This window comes from Aquarana catesbeiana, linkage group LG07 (genome assembly GCF_042186555.1).
Source record: "Aquarana catesbeiana isolate 2022-GZ linkage group LG07, ASM4218655v1, whole genome shotgun sequence".
Taxonomy (NCBI): domain Eukaryota; kingdom Metazoa; phylum Chordata; class Amphibia; order Anura; family Ranidae; genus Aquarana; species Aquarana catesbeiana.
In genome coordinates this window covers 17,038,192-17,050,547 of record NC_133330.1, presented here as the reverse complement: position 1 = coordinate 17,050,547, position 12,356 = coordinate 17,038,192, and the positions used below count along the sequence as shown (strand labels likewise).

The window sequence follows — 12,356 nt, the reverse complement described above, 5'->3', positions numbered from 1 at the left end:
CGGTAGCCGCAGGACCGCCACCCAATCATGTGACCACTGTGACAGCCAATCAGTGGTCATGTGATTGGCTGATCCCAAACCCACCCCGGTGTTGAAAACCTATGAGATGCCAGGGCAGATGGGAAAGGTTTAAAGGATATGTTCACCTTTAAAAAATAAATGCACATTTTGTTTTGCAGGTAAAGTCCCTGTAGTAATATGCCCAAAACATGCTCTGCCATTTCAGTATACAAGATGGCTTAAATCTGCATCTAAAAAAGAATGTTTGGAAAGATGCTTGCACAAGCACTGTGCTCTGTATGCATCATTGTGGGTTGGTAGGCCATGGGACAGGATGCATGACTTATGACTCATGACCAGATGGCCTGTTGACCTGTGTTAACTCATGATGATGTATTTTAAGGGGTCTCTGTCTTGTATAACCATATAACTATACAAATACATCATTTACTAACCACTCCCCCCTCACCTCTTTCTATTGGTATGTTGAACCATATATAAGCTGTAACACGCCTAATAAAGGCAGACATTTTACGAGTGCATAACTTGCTTCTCGTTTCATTTGGCGTCTCCAGATATCTGAGGACACTGTTGGTGTACCTAATAGACGGGTGGTCCTCCAGAATACCTACTATTTCCTTTTAGTCCCCAATACAAATCAGAGGCCCCCAGTCACCACAGGGGTCCCTCCTGGAAGAGCGTGTCAGAGGTCCCTATTACATCAGAGTAACGCAATGACAGAATCCCCCCAATCGCATCAGATTTCCCCATCAACAAAGAGTCCTCTCCGGGATCACACCCCCATCCATCTCTGATCCATTGCAAACTGGGACTTGTGCTTGTGGCACCCTGGTTGAGAAACTCTGACATAAAGGCACACAGATTCCTTGATCAACCACTAGATGATGCAGTCACCACTCCATCTATCCACATTAGAGACACATTGATTCCATGATCCACCATTAAATGGCACAGCCCCTCGCCACCCTATAGCTCCACGTAAAGACACATAGGTTCCCTGATCCACCATTAAAGGAGAAGTACGGCCAAAGCTCGTTTGGCTGTACTTCTCCTGTTCTGCACTCCTGTGACCCATTTTCAGCAGACAGCGGACTACATCACAGAGGCGGTCCAGGCTCGGGCAAGATCACGACAATGGAGTCAGGATCCGCCCACATGCCTGTACCGGCACCTGGCTTAGCCTCTCGGCGAGCCACTGAGAGCCTGAGCTGGCCGCTCCCTCCCCCCTCCACAGCTCAGCACTCCACTGAGCACGGGGGGGGGGGGGGGATTGGGGGCGCAGAGAACTCTGTCAGCAGCTCTCTGCTCGGGGAGTTGTAAGAACCGAGTGATCTGCGGTGTTAGATCGCTCGGTTTTTAGTGTTAGAGGTGTAGAGGTGTCGGGGGACAGATGCTGCATCCACCTAGGTAAGTATGATCCTTAAAAAAAAAAAAAAAAACATACATCTCTTTTTTAAATGACAGTCACTCACCACACTACATATCCACCTAAAGACACAGATTCCCAGATCCGCCAATATATAGCTATCCGCAATAGAAAGCAGTAATCATGTCTACTGCTTTTGTACCAGTAGATGGCACAGTTACTAATATTCCTATCTTCCATCATACAGACGGCGGTGCTGCAGGTTCTGCAGGAGCAGCCAATAGATCCACAGAAAGTTTCATTATGTGGCGGATCACATGGAGGATTCCTCTCCTGCCACCTTATTGGACAGTACCCTGATTTCTACAAAGCCTGTATCATCCGCAATCCTGTGACTAACATCCCAACAATGACCGGGTCAACAGACATCCCGGACTGGTAAGTTCAGCTGCAACACTTTTTTTTTTTTTTGGTACTGGTATATGTCACACTCCTGTAAGAACATACAGATTTCCTGCAGGTAGGCCTATAGTGAGGCCTGAAGCCAAGGCCATCACTGCATTAGATGCAGTACTAGCCAGTGAGGCGTATTATAGCGAATCATATGGCGATGTGGGGGTATTCAGAATTTATTTTGTTGAATATTGCAGATCTATACACTGATACTATTTATCTCTCTATAGGTGTCATGTGGAATCCGGCTTCACCTACTCCTTCCAGACCCTTCCCACCGGGGCCCATCTGGAGGAAATGTTAAAGAAATCCCCCATTATATATATTTCTAAGGTACATTATGTAGCAGGCTATGTATCCTACATGGGTAGAAATATATCTCCTGGCAAAGCACCCCCTGGACGTGCCTGCAGGATGCCCTGATTTTGGGCTTGGGAGCAGTGCATTCTGTGCTTCCTTGATGTCTCAGCGCTCACAGAGATCTCCTGTAATATTGGGGGTCACACTGGGATCACGTGAGGGTCAGATGGTAAAAATGGGGTCATACTAAGCTCAGTTGGAATTCAGGAAGTGAGTATCCAATCAGACACTTGATCACCATTATCTCAGTTGTCCCTGGCAGGTCAGGACCCCAGTGCTGTAATATTTGGGTCACGCTAGGCTGGGTTGGGGGTTCGGGCACTGAATATCCAGTCAGAAAATGCGATCACCAGTCTGATGTCTAAGCAGGTGTGGGGGAGGGGACCCCTGTGCTATAATATTGAGGTAACACTGGGCTTGTCAGGAAACAGCAGCAGGGATGGCCAGATCTGCGTAGTTACACTAGCTACTTTAAGTGAGATTTATTTACAGTGAAACAAAATCCATCCAAACAAAGCAAACATAAAAATATACATGAACCCAGTGATAGAATACCTAACAAACAGCCAGATTAATAACTAACTATATACAGTGTGGAACAAGGAAAAGCAGGGGAAAACTGGAGGTGCAGGGAGCAGATGGGAAAGGGGAACCAAAACTAGGAGCAGGGTACATGGCAGGAGCAAGATCAGGATCAGAGGCAAACAGAATCTGGCAGCAGCAAAACACTGGAGTGAAAGGCACTAGTAGGGGTGGGCCTAAATACCCGCCCAGCAGGCAGCATCAGGTGGAAATTGATTACTAGGATCCGCTGGTGGACACCGGAACTACAACCTTACGCTCTGAGAAGTACAGTGCCACCAGCAGGTGATCCAGGTCCTGACAGGGCTCAGTTGGAGTGGTAATATTGGGGTCATATTGGGATCAGTTGGGGGTTCAGGCAGTGAGGATCCAAACAGAACATGCGATCTCCGGTCTGTTGTCCCGGCAGGTGATGACCCCAGTGCTGGCTCATTTGGTGTTCAGGTGGTAATATTGGGGTTCTACTGGGCTCAGTTGGAGTTCAGGTGGTAATATTGGGGTCATACTGGGCTCATTTTGAGTTTGGGTGGTAATATTGGGGTCATACTGGGCTCCGTTGGAGTTCAGGTGGTAATATTGAGGTCATACTGGGCTCAGTTGGGTTTAGGTGGTAATTTTGGGGTCATACTGAGCTCAATTGGGCTTCAGGTGGTAATATTCGGGTCATACTGGGCTCAGTTGGAGTTCAGGTGGTAATATTGAGGTTATACTGGGCTCAGTTGGAGTAAAGGTGGTAATATTGGGGTCATGCTGGACTCAGTTGGGCTTAAGGTGGTAATATTGAGGTCACACTGAGCTCAATTGGAGTTTTGGTGGTAATATTGAGGTCACAATGGGCTAAGTTGGGGTTTAGGTGGTAATATTGAGGTCATGCTAGGCTCAGTTGGTATTCAGGTGGTAATATTGGGGTTCTACTGGGCTCAGTTGGAGTTCAGGTGGTAATATTGGGGTCATACTGGGCTCAGTTGGAGTTCAGGTGGTAATATTGAGGTCATAATGGGCTTAGTTGGAGTTTAGGTGGTAATATTGAGGTCATACTGGGCTCAGTTGGGTTTAGGTGGTAATATTGGGGTCATACTGAGCTCAGTTGGGCTTTAGGTGGTAATATTTGGGTCATACTGGGCTCAGTTGGAATTCAGGTGGTAATATTGGGGTCATGCTGGACACAGTTGGGCTTCAGGTGGTAATATTGAGGTCACACCGAGCTCAATTAGAGTTTTGGTGGTAATATTGAGGTCACAATGGGCTAAGTTGGGGTTCAGGTGGTAATATTGAGGTCATGCTGGGCTCAGTTGGTATTCAGGAGTTGAGGATCACCAGGCTGTAGTCCCGGCAGGTGAGGACCTACCAACCATGCTGGACTCAGTTGGGCTTCAGGTGGTAATATTGAGGTCACACTGAGCTCAGTTGGAGTTTTGGTGGTAATATTGAGGTCACACTGGGCTCAATTTGAGTTTAGGTGTTCATATTGCAGTCATACTGGCCTCAGTTGGGGTTCAAGCGATGAGTATCCAATCAGAAGTTGCAATCGCCAGTCTGTGTTGTCCCTGGCACAAGTGAGAACCCTGGTACTGTAATATTGGGGTCACACTGGGCTCAATTGGGATTCAGGCAGAGAGTATCCAATCTGAAGCTCCGATCACCAGTAGTGTCTCTATTGTCCCCGGTAGGTGAAAACCCCGGTGCTGCTGATGTTGGGAGAGGAGGACCGGCGGGTCCCGAACACTCAGGGTCTGGAGTATTACAAAGCACTGAGAGCTCACGGTGTCACCTCACGGTCAGTTGCATTCTGGGTATTGTTGCCGATTTTTTTTTTTTGTCTATAGATTATCTCACTTGTTGTCTTCTCCTCCCTCCAGGTTACTCTGGTATCCCGGAAACAACCACGCCTTGGCCAAGGTGGACGCTGAATCTGACAGTTTTATGAATATCGCACTGTGGATCCTCAAACACCTGGACCAATAATACCCTAGGTTAAAGGACAACTCCACATAAAACTGACATTTCACCCCCCCCCCCCCCCCCATTTATTGATTCATCACTCTATGGCCTTCTGAACGCTTTTCTCATAACAAGAAAAAATCAGCATAAAAATGTGCCCAAAGCCGCGTTCTTGAAAAAAAAGTTTAAATGTGTTCAGGCATGTTGAGCATTTGGGCATTCATTCATTTTATTGGCCAGAAAAGTAATTTATTCTGACCATTGAAATGAATAAGTAATGTATCGTTTTAGGCACATTTACACACGTTGGCCATTTTTCTGCCCAAAAGCTTTTCTCCTGAACGTGATTTTGGTACGTTCAGATTTCTGCCAGTAAACGCCTATGTGTGCATGGTCACATACACTATATTGTCAAAAGTATTGGGACGCCGCCTTTACACACACACACATGAACTTTAATGACGTCTTAGTCCGTAGGGTTCAATATTGAGTTGGCCCTCCCTTTTGCACCTATAACAGCTTCAACTCTTCTGGGAAGGCCGTCCACAAGGTTTAGGAGTGTGTCTATGGGGATGTTTGACCATTTGTGGAGGTCAGGCACTTGTGTCAGCATTTGTGAGGTCAGGCACTGATTTTGGATGAGAAGGCCTGGCTCACAGTCTCCGCTCTAATTCATTCCAAAGGTGTTCTGTCTGGTTAAGGTCAGGACTCTGTGCAGACCAGTCAAGTTCCTCCACCCCAAATTCGCTCATCCATGTCTTTATGGACCTTGCTTTGTGCACTGGTGCCCAGTTGGAATAGGAAGGGGCCATCCCCAAACTGTTCCCACAAAGTTAGGAGCATAAAAATTAGCCAAAATGTCTGACACCTTAAGAGTTCCTTTCACTGGAACTAAGGGGCCAAGCCCAACCCCTGAAAAACAACCACACGCTATAACCCCCTCTCCCAAAATGGTTTGGACCAGTGCAGAAAGCAAGGTCCATAAAGACATGGATGAGCGAATTTTAGGGTGGAGGAACTTGAATGGCCTGCACAGAGTCCTGACCTCAACCCGATAGAACGGGTTTGGGATGAATTAGAGCGGAGAATGTGAGCCAGGCCTTCTCGTCCAACATCAGTGCCTGACCTCACAAATGCGATTCTGGAAGAATGGTCAAACATTCCCATAGACACACTCCTAAACCTTGTGGACAGTCTTCCCAGAAGAGTTGAAGCTGTTATAACTGCAAAGGGAGGGCCAACTCAATATTGAACCCTACGGACTAAGACTGGGATGTCATTGAAGTTCATGTAAAGGCAGGTGTCCCAATACTTTTGACAATATAGTGTATGTTAACATGGAGGGGCATTCAGAGGCAGAAAAGAAAAAACGTCCAACGCCTGTAGTGTTGCATGAGGCCTAAATAATAAACTGAAAGTGTCGGGGGGGGGGTGGGGGTGTGCCTCTGCCACTCCTACAAGACCAGAAACTGTTACAGGGAGATCTCATCAGCATAGTAGGCGGGGCAGAGGCACAAACGGCCGGGGGGGGGGCAGATTTACGTTCTGCAGCGGAGAAGGACAACTTCGGTATGTGGGGGGGAATTCTAGCAAATGGAATGCTAAAGCCAACCATAGATGGATCACTGAACCGGCAAAGATTTGATTGGTCTATAGGCAGGCTGATTGTACTAAAGTCAATCCATTGATCGAAGTCAGTACAACCAGCCTGTTGTGTTTTTTTTTTTTTTTTTTTCTTCTTTCTTCTTCTTCTTTTGATTACTGCCGGCGGCTATAGACGCTAGCGGTGATCATTGTATTCTGCCGGCTGGGAAGGCTCCCCTGCCGGCAAAACACAATACCGCTGTTACTGTGTTGATGGGAGGAATCGAACACATTTTCTTGGTTACAGGAAAGAAAATTGTGTAATGTATGGTCTGCTTAACATGGAAAACCAATAGGAGATTCAGTTGACTGGTACTAATGATTTTTTTTTTAGGTGGAGTTGCCCTTTAAACAAACCACCATTCTACAAAGGGCTGTGAACTCCAGCACTTAGAAGGAGGCTGATGTCTGGTGGATGAGGGTTTGTAGTCTTATATACTGGGGGGGCATTTATAAGGATTTTCAGCCCCCCCAATTTGTGTCTTCGGATGCCGATTCAGCTTCTTTCCTGCTGCTTATTATAAGTTTTAATGCACTTCTGAGAATGTAAAGTACTGAACTTGTTCTGCGGTTCTTCTTCTCTCCACATTGTGGGGGAAGAAAAAAAAAAAAATACTAATCCCGATTTTATATGAAATGAGGGCGGAGCTAAACTTTATTATGGAAAACATTTTATAACGAACGCTGTGGATCTTCTGGCGGATCTGTTACTCACCTCCCACTTCCTCTCTGGGCTGCAATTAGCCCCGTGTCTGCACTGCTGTTCTTATTGGGGGATGACCCCCTCCACCCACACTAGTGCTACTGACCTGTCACAGGGTCAGATTTTAGAGGTTACATTTTGGGGTCTTTTTTTTTTTTATTACTAAAATTTACTTACATTTCTGTACTTCTTCTTTTTTTTTTTTTTTTTTTTTTTTTCTAAAGCAATAAAATATTTGCCATTTATCTTGTGGTTTCTCTCCTGTGTGTTTTTTTTTTTTTTTTTTTAGATTTAAAATGGTTTTAAAGCCTCAAGTTTAAAAAACCTTCTGTGCTGCACAATGGCGGTGCGTCCATTAAAAGCGTGCGGGTGCCGCCCCCTCTCTCCTGCCACCCCCTCTAGCACCAATAGATAGATTTATGTATCTATGGCCGCCGCTGGCACCCCCTGTTCAGGCGCCTGGCCCCTTTTCGAGCGCAGGGTGCCTGAATTACAGCGGTGGGGGTTGGGGGGGGGGGGGTGGTTTTGAAGCACCTGATTATAGCCATAGGCTCTAATAGGCGTCAAAAAAGGTGACCTGCGAGCGCCATGCTGGGCGCTCGCAGGTCACTCAGCTGTGTGTTAGTAAAGTGAATGAAAAATCGCTTTCCTAACACTAAACCGCCTCTCCGTCAATCAGGTGCTCGGATCTGTTACCCGTCACCTGATTGGCTGAAACAACAGAAGCTGTGATTGGATGCCAGGCGTCCAATCATAGCAGAAGACATCGAGGAGCTGTCTCATCAAGACAGGGTAAGTGCAGATGGCCGGCGGGGGGCACACTGACAGCATTTGATATGGCACAGTGCGTTTGATCGGGCACAGTGGCTGCGTTTGGCACAGTGGTGACAATTGATGGCCCATTGGCTGCGTTTGATAACCCAGTGGCTGCATTTTATGGGGCACAGTGGCGGCCATTGATGGGCACAGTGGCTGCGTTTGATAACCCAGTGGCTGCATTTGATGGGGCCCATTGGCTGCTTTTGATGGGGCCCATTGGCTGCTTTTGATGGGGCCCATTGGCTGCTTTTGATGGGGCCCAGTGGCTGCTTTTGATGGGGCCCATTGGCTGCTTTTGATGGTACAGTGAGGCTGCAATTGATGGGTTTTTTGTTTTGGTTTTTTTTCAGTTTGTTTGCGCCCTCCCCGAAAAATTTGAGCACCAGCCACCACTGGTTCTGCAGGAGGCCCTCATGCCCCCCCCCCCCCCCCCCAGCTCTCGTCACTGTCTCCCTCCTCATTTGTCAGCCTGATAGCAGCGGCAGCTATGATTCTATGATGGGGCGGGGCTGAGTCGCACAGTCTGTGCCAGTAGACACAGACTGAGCAGCTCGGGAGCCTCCAGGGAAAGCCGCACTTGATGGGCACTTGCCGAAGAGGAGGGGCCTGGAGTGACCGCGGGGAGGGGTGGGGGGGGGAAATCGACCCCAGAAAAGGAGGATCGGAGCTGCTCTGTGCAAAATCATTACACAGAGCAGGTAAGTATAACATGTTAGTTATTTTAGTTTAAAAGAAAATGGAGGTTTAGATACACTTTACAGCTGAACTTTCATCTGCTTATATTTTGCTATCTCCGGTTCCTTCCTAAAACCTTTTTCATTTTTATTTCGTACTTTATTTCCACCCAGAGATGTCATCACTTGTTCTTTTGTGCTTCTCTATGCAATGCAGGCAGATCTTGGCTGGTGGGAGGGGCCTGGCAGGGTGGTGTATAATACTTCCTGAAAACATCACAGCACCCTGCCCCCCGTCGGGTACTCTTCTCATGAGCCCTGATGGAAGCAGTGGGCTGCAAATAACAAAACGCCGTGATGGGTGGGTGTCAGTCTGGAGTAGTGGGCGTTGGTAGGCGGGGCCGTATTTGCATAGGTAACACCCACCTGTGATACTGAGCCTTCATGATTTAAAGTATAACTAAAGGCAAAACTTTTCTTTAAAGTTTTGGATATAGTGCAGAGGAAATAGAATGCTTCGTTAGTTTTTATTGCAGTCTCTGCCCCGTTAGGGAGATTTTCTCTCTCTATTTGTCCTGTTTTGCCATTATCGTTGAAAGTAAAAGAAAATCCCACATTTTGGGTTATCCCCAGAAAAGTAATAGAGGGGAAATCTTCTAATGAAGACACTAGTTCTGGTGACCTGGGGGGGCCCCCAAGGAATTCCCTTAATTTGCAGGGATTTCCTCTCACTTCCTGTTCGGCTATGGGACAGGAAGTGAAGAGAAATCTCTGCAATGGGACAAAGTGGGGAAAAAAAAAAAAAAAATCTGACAGGGGTTATAACCCTCCCTTTCTCTATCCAAAATGGGGGGGAGGGGTGGTTACATATAGTTAGTTCTACTTTAAGGAACCGATATCCTAATGCAAGAAGTGGGCTAGCCTTTGGGAGAAGTTATGAAAATACCATTATGTCTTGATGGGTCAATCTGGAAGAGCGGGCGTTCCTAGGCAGGCTGTATCTGCATGAAGACGCCCTAGAAATGCTGACCCTTCATGACCGAAATCCAATGAATAAAAGGGGGTGGGGGTGAGACAGGCTGGGAAGGAAAGGATGACAGTGAGCGTTCTCCTGCCCGGACATGAGACTATAGAGCAGTGATGGAGAACCTTGGCAACCCCAGATGTTTTTGGAACTACATTTCCCATGATGCTCCTGCACTCTCCAGTGTAGTTGAGCATCGTGGGAAATGTAGTTCCAAAATATCTGGGGGGGTGCCAAGGTTCACCACCACTGCTATAGAGACTCTCTCTTAATTGCTGCAGTTTCTAATGTACATGGTGAGAAGCTCCACAGTGTGCAGTGAAATCAGAGCAGAAACCATTTCAGTCCAGGAGAGAAGCCGCTACAACTGTGCAAGAGGGAGAGGAGGGGGTTGGAGGACAGATTTAATAAAAATTCCAGGAAGACATGTCAAGCTCATTAGGCGTAAACCACAGGGGGGGCCCCATTGTGTCTGCCAAGAGCCACAACTGTGTCGTATCATAAAACTTTGCAACAGCCGAGCCCAGTAACATTCTAGGAATAACTTCCAATCAATGTGAAAAGAGGCCACAAAAACATTTTTTGTTTTAAAGCCTGTAAAGCTTACCACCTACCATCGGGGAGGGCGTCGTTCTGTAGAGCTGCCACAACCGGGATGGGGACGACGACCCCAGTGTGACACAACAGATGTGGGCAGACAATGGGAAATGTTAGCACTGGTCCCTTTTTTTTTTTTTTTTTTGTTTCCTTTAAATTCTTCACTTTCAAATGTTTCAATAGGTTAGAACCCATAAAAAAGTACAATACAGTAAAGTGCATCAGGTCCAATAAGCCATAAAGGAAACCGCATTTAGTGAGAATTTGATGGCTTTACCAAACAGGGGAGCAAGTTAGGCTGGCCATAGAGGCAGTGCTCAGCATAAATGAGGACACCCCTTTTGAAAAGTAAGATTTTAATCAATATCTCAATGAGCACGAGAAGAACCATTTCCAAAGTTTGGACAAAACTGAGTTTTATAGAACATTTGTTTAGCTCATTATATGTAAGTAAGGTTAATAATATTACTTAGATTACGAAATCTTTCAGTTTTACTAAAATTAGTTGATGCAAAAACTAATACACCCCACCAAAAAAAAAAAAACTACTCCATCTAGTATTTTGTATGACCTCCATGATTTGTAAGGAAAGCACCGAGTCTTCTAGGCATGGAATGAACAAGTTGCCGACGTACTACAACATCTATCATTTTCCATTCTTCAAGAACGACCTCTTTTAGAGCCTGGATGGAGAACGATGCTCGACTTGTCTCTTAAGAATTCCCCCATAGGTGTTCGATTATGTTCAGATCAGGAGACATGCTTGGCCACCGAATCGCTTTCACCCGGTTCTTCTGCAGAAATGCAGATGTGTGTTTTGGATCATTATCATGGAAAAGGGCACAACGACCAAGGGCACCGAGTGATTGGTAACAACTTCCCCTTTCAATATAGGGCAGTACATCTGTGAATTCATGATATCCTCAATGAAATGAAACTCCCCGACACCAGCAACACTCATCCAGCCCCACAGAAGGACACTGCCAGCACCAGTTCCCACTGTAGGCACCATGCATTTTCCTTTGTATGCCTCACCAGTGGGACACCTTACAGTTTTTGAAGCCATCAGTTCCAAAAACATTTATCTTGATCTCCTCACTCTGGAACAGTGGTCATCAACCCTGTCCTCAGGACCCACTAACAGGCCAGGTTTTATGTATTACCTTGGGGGAGATTCAGACTAGAAGACTGCAATCACTGAGCAGCAAATGATGTCACCTGGGATGTGTTTCAGTTATCTTGCAAACCTGTCCTGTTAGTGGGCCCTAAGGACAGGGTTGATGACCACTGGTCTGGAGTACAAAGTCCCAGTCAGTGGCAGCTGGTGCAAATCAACTGAAAAATTCTGAAAAAAAAAACCCCATCAAACGCAGCCACTGTGCCATCAGCATGGTGTTCACCGTTTACCTTTTTTGACGACTATTAGAGCCTATGGCTCTAATCAAGTGCTTCAAAAACACCCCCCGCCATTGTAATTCAGGCACCCGGAAAGATTGACACACCACCGATTGCCGAGTTGCGGTGCCCCTCGTGGGTGCGCTTTAGTGGCTTATCCCGCTGGATCTCAGATGACGTTCAGACAGGATAACCTAACCTCTTTGCGCACGTCATATTGCTATATGTCGGATGGGAAGTGGTTAATGAATAATTGGACTCACCTGTAGTTGAGTTCTTGTTGATTAGGATTTTGTTTAAAATTTTAGCCTTGCTCCTAAGATCCCTTTCACACTGGGGCGCTTTTCAGGCGTTTTTGCAAGCAGCGTCGTTGGGGTGGTACGGGAGCGGTGTATACACAGCTCCTCCACCGCCCCTGCCCATTGAAACGAATAGGCGCCGCTTTCAAAGCGCTTTAAAATCACTTTGAAAACAGCGCTAAGCGGGTGCTTTTAACCCCTTCTGGGGGGGGGGGGGGTTAAAAGTGCTACTATATCAGCAGTGAAAGCGCCGCTAAAACTAGCAGTGCTTTACCGCTACCGCCCCAGTCTGAAAGGGCTCTAAGACTTTTATTGGGGTGTATTCATTTTTTGAAACATGGTCTTAAATGAATTTGTTTGGAAAAAAAAAATACTTTTCTGTGCAGTCAATGGCCCGCATTTATGGGAGTATTTTGTAGTATAGTGTCCTATAGAAATGTTGATTTTGAAAGGAAAGTAAAGGTTTTCTGACAAATCT

General features: G+C 46.5%; 1 protein-coding gene across 1 annotated transcript in view; it reads left to right on the top strand.

Annotated features, from left to right (window-relative positions):
* Nucleotides 1-5,186, top strand: part of APEH (acylaminoacyl-peptide hydrolase) — a 30,764-nt gene extending 25,578 nt beyond the window's left edge. The window contains exons 19-22 of the mRNA XM_073591694.1: nucleotides 1,635-1,825; nucleotides 2,071-2,173; nucleotides 4,453-4,559; nucleotides 4,642-5,186. Coding sequence (XP_073447795.1) covers nucleotides 1,635-1,825; nucleotides 2,071-2,173; nucleotides 4,453-4,559; nucleotides 4,642-4,747 — 507 coding nt within the window. The 3' untranslated portion in view covers nucleotides 4,748-5,186. The remainder of the gene's footprint in view (nucleotides 1-1,634; nucleotides 1,826-2,070; nucleotides 2,174-4,452; nucleotides 4,560-4,641) is intronic.
* Nucleotides 5,187-12,356: the final 7,170 nt, after the last annotated feature.